Source organism: Apaloderma vittatum, unplaced genomic scaffold (assembly GCF_000703405.1).
Source record: "Apaloderma vittatum isolate BGI_N311 unplaced genomic scaffold, ASM70340v1 scaffold18185, whole genome shotgun sequence".
Taxonomy (NCBI): domain Eukaryota; kingdom Metazoa; phylum Chordata; class Aves; order Trogoniformes; family Trogonidae; genus Apaloderma; species Apaloderma vittatum.
Window position 1 is genome coordinate 7,745 of NW_009718998.1, and position 8,104 is coordinate 15,848.

Below are 8,104 nucleotides of genomic sequence, written 5' to 3' on the forward strand. Positions count from 1 at the left end.
GGGAACTTGGGTTACGAAAACAGCAGCAAATCGCAGCACAGCCAGCCAAGCGCACGCTGCTTTGCTAGCATGTACACAGCGGGAATGTTGTCACCACTGTGAAATTCTTATTTTGTCACTAGAGGGTGCTAAAAAGCTACGAAGTATTTGGTGTTGCACTTGTTTTATCTTCCCATCTCTTAACTGGTGTTATTTTTTACCTTCGTGGATGTTCTCCTTTTCCCAGCAGCAGAGTTTATGATGTCCAGTGCTGTGTGCATACTGAATATATGTGCACTTATCTGAAATTAATATGTTTCTTTCTAAAAATCAGTTATTTATTTGCAGTAGTGCCTGCTTCTACACACTCGCTGCCTACTCTGTTCATCCTTTCACTGGTTGGTGGCAGATGGAGTCTCTTAAAAATTGACATCTTCAGGAAATAGTGGGTGCTTTACAGGTGCTTCGAATTTTATTTTGCTGGGGTTTTTTGAGAGTAGGGACAACTCTCTCTGAGACTATGTTGATGAACAAAGTGAAAACCAAGGTGGGGCACAGCCTTGGAAAGAGCCTTTAAGAGTAAGGATCTCCATAGAAAAGATGGCTTATATGTGTTGGCTTTTGAGGTGTGATCCAGTTAGATTACGCCTTGTTTTCCATGGCTTGGCAATAAGGTGTTATTGACAAAGCATTTTATATAAATCCAGCTCTTCTATATAATCCCTTTTCCCCTCAGGAATGCTGGATTTCATTATCAGGTATTGCAAGCTGTAATTTATACCTGATTTTGTTAGTAACCTATTCTGATTTATTAAAATGCAAAGTCTAATTATTTCTAAAACTTCATTTAAAGTAAACTGTGCTCTTCTTAACTGTTTTCACTCATCGCTTTGGTGTCCAGATTCAAGTTACCATGAAAGGAGAACTCCTTTTAAACTGCATCTCTGGTGAGACAACAGTTAAAAACAAAGGATGAAAATCTGCCTTTTTTTTTTTTTTTTCAAATAATCATGCTCTCTGTTTACTTCTCTTCTGTGATAATACCAATTTCCATAGAAATCTTTTAAATCTCATTTTGACAAATATTAGTATTAAGGTGTTCTAACTTCCTTCACAGTGATAATCTGTGAAGCATAGAATTTGTCAACCAAGTAAACAATTGCTGTCAAAGCTTGTTTGTTTCTCAAAATGCCTAAAATCCTTTGAATTCTGTAGAAATATTAAATAATATGAATGTTTTGAAAAACTGATAGTGGGAGTGCTCCTGACTCTTCTCACACCCTCCACAATTTGAATCTCTTGGGTCCTTTCTAGTGTTTACTTTAGCTGACCAGGAAATCTTAGTTTTGAAATCCATTTTGGTGGAATAGTTCTGGATCTGTTTAAAACCGTTGTTAACGCTAGGTCTTCTGTCTGTGTGAACTACCAGCGGATGGGTTTCATGGAAGTATTTCAGTATTCCAAATTCAGCATTACGGCGCTCTTGATTTTCAGTTTTCAAGCACTTCCTTAAAAGGTAAATTGAAATAATTAAAAACAAACCTCAAACCATGGAGCAGCTGAATGTACGTGTGCAGCTGCAGCAAAGCTGTTTTAACATCCAGTTATTTTATGCTTCTCTGAGAACAGACTTAATGATTGTGGTTTGTTTTCTTGACGGTTTTATTTCACCAAGTATTTCTCTATAACTGAATATTTTACTTTGCCAATGGTCAAGATAGATCTTGGCTCTGTCCTGTCTTTTAGATACGTCAGACTTTCCAATAAAACATTAGAAAATTAATCTTGATAGTAACCTTTTCACTTAAATGTTAAGAGTCTGACTAAAACCAGGGTATCAAATCAGTGATTAGTAAAGAATTTCAGTAAAGGAGGCAAAAGCAGATGGAACAGTGTGTTTCTTCGTTAAATGTTTGAGACCTGGTAGCAATACTTAACCCTTACCGAGAACTCGCGGTAATATTGCCTCCCTTGTGGGCAAGATGGCAACAAATCTGCATGTAGACACTCCAGTTGTGGTTACTGTGTGCTCTTATTTTTATGAAGTTGCAATTGGTTACTTGAATTGCTGTATCAAGCAGAGTTAGTAATTTGTGTAGGATTAAATAACTGCAGTGGATCTCTGCATTACTGAATTTTGTTCCCTGCTGCTAAAGGCAGTGCTGTTGTAGTTTGTTATTGAAGAATTAGCATTTAAGTAAGGTTATGTGATTTTTATTTTATTTTTTTTTTATTCAGTGAAATGTATTTCAGATTTTCTTTCAGCTACTCAACATCTATAAAGACAAAATAGGATAACTTATTTTAATACAATGGAGTAATTTCAGGAATTTCAGCACTTTCTTTAAAAGTAACCTTGCTCTGCACCAAGAGTAGGGACTATACTAAAAAAAAAGTAACCATAGCAACAAGAATGTTTTTCTTTCCTTTGTGGTCAGAAATAAATATGCCAAGGGACTGTTATTCTTACAGGAAGATAAGGGATAATTGTTTAGTTGAGGTTAATACAGTTTGTCTGCTTTTTATTTTTCCCCAGCTGTGATGCCACATGGTGAGGTCAGTCGTGCAGCGAGGGCTCGCTGTGAGAGCCAATTCACTGAGCGGCGTCTCCATCTGCTTCCTTGGGGTGTGGGGCTCCCTCTGCCAGTCCAGCCTGACTCCCCTCACCGCAGTCCTCCTGGTCTGTTGCCTTTAACGTGGTGGTGACAACGCCGTTGACGTCTCGTTCATCTCTGCAGACAGTTGGTGCCTTTGAAAAGCTCGGCGCTGCTGTCCGTAGCGATGGAATAGTCCGAGGCGTGTTTTTGTGCTCAGATGGCTTAGGAAAAGAGTTGCGTACCTCTGAATGGAAAGGAAGGCAAAGAGGCATTATTTTAGAAAGGGTGGAGTGAATACAGACGTATTATTTTTCCCTAGGCTTTTCTTCTGTTGTGAGTTTCTTGTATCCATAGTGTTTTAGCTTAATAAGCCTTTGTTCCACCACACAAAAGAGCGATGTAGGCTTCGGAGCAACCGGACCTGCTTGTTTTGTGAACAGCTGGGCTTGAGCCTGCCTCAGAGGTGTGAAGCTCACGCAGCACAAGGGTTATGTCTGGTCTGTTTGGCTTGATACAAGCCATGCTCCATTGCCTGGAGCGTCCCGGCTTTCAGCAGAGGAGTGGGCAGAGGAAGATTTATGTGGAAAACTCTGAAACATAATGAAAGCCTCTTTTGGCTGGAGAAGAGGGATTCTGCGTGCCTGGCCAAGATGTATAACTTGGCGTAAGTGTACACCACTGTGAGTTTTGTCTAATATTTCTTCCATGTCATGGCTCTAAGACACAAAACTAAGTAAATTACCTTTTTTTCATCTTGAATATCTTTAGTGTTTTAGTATTAGGTTTTAGCGAAGCTAAATAATATGAATAATCTTAAAGACTAATCTTCAGAATTAGCCCGCTTCCTAAAATTTGGGGCAAACGTGTTGAAATGTCATCCATCCTAGAACAGCTTCGAACGACTGAATTCCATAAACAAATTATTGTGCGTGCTGAGTCTTCTTTGTAAGTGACTAAAACTGAGTGCCTTACTCAGCAGATCTGTTCCCTGTTTGTTTTCAGACTCTAATCTGTTGATCTTCCGTGACAAAGATAAGCTTATGCAGTTTGTTACTGCTTCTAGTTGTTGTGCCTCTGTGGATCTAAACCACAGCAGAGTGTTCTGCTGGTGAACTGAGCAGCAAAGGGTTGCACAAAGCGCTCTGCAGCATCTCATGAATATGGAAAATCAGCATTTGAAAATAAGATTCATGGAGATTTTCTGTAACTGTTGTCACTATAAAAGAGCGATTGACAGCTTCCGTTAGCATTGTGTTCGTAATTGTTTTCAATAACTTAATGGTGCAAAAGTAAAATGTAATAATTGGAAATTCCCAAGATTGCCCCTATCGCTTCTTTTCATTGCAGTGCAATTTTTGCTCCCCCCTGGAATTGCAGTTGAGTCAGCGTAGTTTTTTGCTAGCGGTTTTAGACAATATTCAGCTGAGCTTGCAAGGTCAAGTTGTTGTTATGTGTCCCAGCATCCAGGGTGGTGATGTGCTCAGTTGAGCCTGGGATGTGGTGGTTCTCCTGTGTGAGCAGAAGAGTTGTCTTCACTCCTTGGTTTATCCTCTAGATCTCTGCTGAGATGTGAGCTCAGGTGCCTACAAGCGGATATCCAGATGTAGGTGACTTAATTTGGAGCTAGATCCTACTCTTGCACTACACTGTTTGTAGTGTATTGCTTCTTAAAAGTGTTATTTCAATTTTGTGGGGTTTTTTTTCCTATTGCCGCTTTTTATCACTTCAGTCTGATAATGCTTTTTTCATTATCAGAAAGCAAACTATGTCAGGCTAATTGAGGCTGAAGGATATTGCAGGGTTATGTAAAGCAGATAAAAGCTAGGATGATGCCCAACAAGCCTTTTTAAAATCTTTGAGTAAAAGTTAAACGTGTAATAGGAACACTAGTGTGCTGTATGCATATATTTTATGATTCTTAGTATCATCTTTATCTTCCGCTGGTGATTCTGAATGTTTGGAGCTCAGATGACTATTTGAGCACGGTATGCATGGTGGAGAATGCTGAAACCATCCGCTTCACAGGAACTGTTGAGATTAAATCCGAAATGGGGAAGGGAGGGAAGAGCAACTGTAATTCTCGCACAAGATGAGGACTGCCTCCCCGTGACTTTTGACCATCCGAGAAATGTGTGTGTGGCACAGGAGGTTCTGCATAAACATAAGGAAAAACTTTTTCACTGTGAGGGTGACAGAGCCCTGGCACAGGCTGCCCAGAGAGGGTGTGGAGTCTCCGTCTCTGGAGACTTTCAAAACCCACCTGGACGTGTTCCTGTGTGGCTGCCCTAGGGGATCCTGCTCTGGCAGGGGGTTGGACTAGATGATCCCTAGAGATCCCTTCCAACCCCGAACACTCGGTGATTCTGTGATGTGTCAGGGGTGTGTGGATGCCTTTTCATGCATTGTAAAGCACCAGCATAAGGCAGTTCTGTGTGCCCTGGATACAGTGGTGCATGAGGCACAGATTCAGAAACTTTAGATCATGACCTAGGTTAATGTCTTAGAAATTTGAGGGCAAGAGTGTGCCATGCTCTGCACATCACGTTAAGAAGAGTTCAGTTCCCCTGGAGTTCAGCTCTAAAATGCAAAAGTGCTGCGTCTGTTTGCGGGACTTGGGAGCAGTTTTCTCTGCAGAAGCATTTTTTTAACTGGGTTTGTTTAGTCTGGAGAAGAGGAGGCTGAGAGGAGACCTTATTGCCCTCTACAACTACCTAAAAGGAGGCTGTAGTGAGGCTGGTGCTGGTCTCTTCTCTCTAATTACTAATGACAGGACAAGGGGAAATGGCCTCAAGTTGCGTCAGGGTAAGTTTAGATTGGATATTCGGAGGAAGTTCTTTGCTGAACGAGTGGTGAGGCACTGGAACAGGCTGCCCAGGGAGGTGGTGGAGTCACCAACCCTGGAGGTGTTTAAAAAAAAAGTTGATCTAGCACTTGAGGCTATGGTGTAGTGGTTAGGTATGCTGGGATGAAGGTTGGACTAGATGATCTTCAGAGGTCCCTTCCAACCCCTGACATTCTGTGATTCTGTGATTCATAAGGGCAGTGTTAATTACATACAATGCTCTTGTTAGTGCTGCCTTCTCATGAGCATAGTCCAGTAGGAATTTTTGGGTTGTAGCATTCTGATTTTAAGATTTATCCCAGATGTCTTGGGGTTTTTGTTGGTTTGGTTTTTTTTTTAAAGTCTCACTTTTAATGAAGTGTCAGAGATTAAATTTCATGATGCAGAGCCCACCTTATTTTGGACAGAGAAAACTGCACAGGCTCGCATCCTGTGGTAAATTTGCCTGATGCATCCTGTTGTAAATTTGCCTGATGGTCTTAAACAGAATCTGGTCACCTCTTGGGAGGTACCTGAAAATCAACACTCAGTTTTTTCACTTGTACCAGTTGCCTGCATTTTGCTTGGTTTCAAATTAGTGCTTTTGCAGTCCTGCTTGACTTCTGGTGGGAACGTGTGACCCAGATTGCAGGAAATCAGATTTTGCTGCAGTTGGCTCCTCTGTATTAGAAGGAAGAAGATGGTTAATCAGAGGTTGGCATCCTGTGCACAAGAAACCACCTACATGTCTTGTCTGTAGAAAAAGAAAGAAAGAGAGAGAGAGAAAGAAAGGAAGGAAGAAAGAAAGAAATGCATGTTTGAATCTGTATTTCTAGTATGGGGGGAATTGCTGTTCGATATCAAATAGTTTTGCTCTCCTTATTTGCTGGAGTGGTGATAACAAGTGAAGTTGGAATGCAGATGTTGGATTTAGAGCTGTGTTTGAAAATGCAAAGCTTCAGTTTATTTGGGTTAGTATCTTTTAACTGCTGCAGTTTGTGTTAAAGCTCCGTGGATACAGCAGCAAAGGCAAGTTTTGCCTACGCACATGCTTTATTAAGGGCATTGCAGGGCTTGTCCTGAAGCTGTGCCGTACTTTTAAGCAGTGTGCCTTTTGAGGCAGCTTTTCCCATCCCACTGGCAATTAATTGTGGCTCGTTCTAAGTTTTATTCATGGGAAGCAGTATGTGGTAGGTGTGTTTTTTCATAACTAAAACTTGCGTAGATTTCGTAAGGTAAAATCTTCACCAGTGATCCTGCATCATCTGGTGTTCTCATATGTATGTTAAGTTGTATTGTTATTAAGAGGGTTGGAGTATTTTATAGGAATATTCCACATACCTGATCAGTCCAGTTGAAAAACATTTTAAATCGTGGATACTTTTAGTGATATATCACTTAGTAATGATTAAATATTTGAAGCTAGAGAGCTCTGGCTAGCGTTAGTGTTCAAGTTTAGCACTTAAACTTGTAAATGCTATCATTAAAAAAAAAAAATTTTCCTCTTCTGAGATCCCATAGCAGTCCTCAGCCATGAATTTTCTGCACCTTGGTAGAAAAACCCTTGTGATCTCTTTGTTTTTAGTTTATATCATTTTTGAAAGCCATGGTTTGATTCTCCTCCAGCGTTGGTGAGATTTGTGCATTTTTTTGACTGGAATCTCTTTAGACTATCCTTCAGGGTACAGGGAAGAGGAGACCTAGACAGTCATCCAAAATAGAGAGTATTTTTTTTCCCCTTCTGGTACTTTAATCGAAGAGCGATCCTTGTAAAACATTTGAAAGGCCGTTGATAAATATGTTGGTGTACAACGAATTTTACGTATTTGTTTTGAAGTCTGTGAGCAGTTATGTCACTAAATACATTAATACAACATGGAAGCATGGGCAGTGAAGCCTGCTACTAGTGCAGTTCTTCTTTTGACAGTACAAGGAGGAGAAAAATTTTCTGATTCTTAATAGTAGAGCTCTTAAATAGTCTTAAGACATCCACTGCTCAGTTTCACTCTAAGTTTCTCATATTCTTTTTAATTGGTCTCTAGGGAAGTTGTAGTTGTAAAACCCAAGCGAATCGCAGAAGATGATAGAGAAGTTTCAACATGCTTTAAGGTGTCTTCCACCTTATGAATATTGTATAATGTGCTCTCTTTTCTCATGAGGATAAGGAAAATATTTAAATCTGTATAGAATTTTTAATATAAAAAATATGTAAATGGTAAAGCTAGAATTTAACTGAGGATTTGATAGAATATCAGAGGTGGGTAGAGCAGGTATGAGTGTTGCCAGATCGACAGTTTGTGAGCAGTGTTAAGCTCTTTAGACTATCTCTGCTTCTATCCTTACTCTAGTTATACACAAGTGTCAAACTAAAAAGTCTGAGGCAGGGATTAAAGCTCTGTTTGCGTGAGTATTTGCAGCTGAATAATGTTGATCTCTGCCAATTAGGTAAGAAAAATGGCCCAGAAAAGTAATGTATCCATTTCTGTTTTTCAGGAACAAGAGCAAAAGGCTGAAGAAGAAAGAATTCGAATGGAGAATATTTTGAGTGGTAACCCACTGCTACTGAACCTTACCGGCCCAGCACAGCCTCAAACAAACTTCAAAGTGAAGAGGAGGTAACCCTGTACTCTGATGTCTATCCCCTTGCTCCCTCTTTTTCACAGAATCACAATGTTTGGGTTGGAATGGACCTCTAGAGATCATCTAG

At 40.2% G+C, this 8,104-nt stretch overlaps 1 protein-coding gene across 1 annotated transcript in view; it reads left to right on the forward strand.

Moving 5' to 3' along the window:
- Positions 1-8,030, forward strand: part of CWC15 (CWC15 spliceosome-associated protein) — a 13,984-nt gene extending 5,954 nt beyond the window's left edge. The window contains exon 5 of the mRNA XM_009870474.1: positions 7,891-8,030. Coding sequence (XP_009868776.1) covers positions 7,891-8,016 — 126 coding nt within the window. The 3' untranslated portion in view covers positions 8,017-8,030. The remainder of the gene's footprint in view (positions 1-7,890) is intronic.
- The last annotated feature ends 74 nt before the right edge of the window (positions 8,031-8,104 follow it).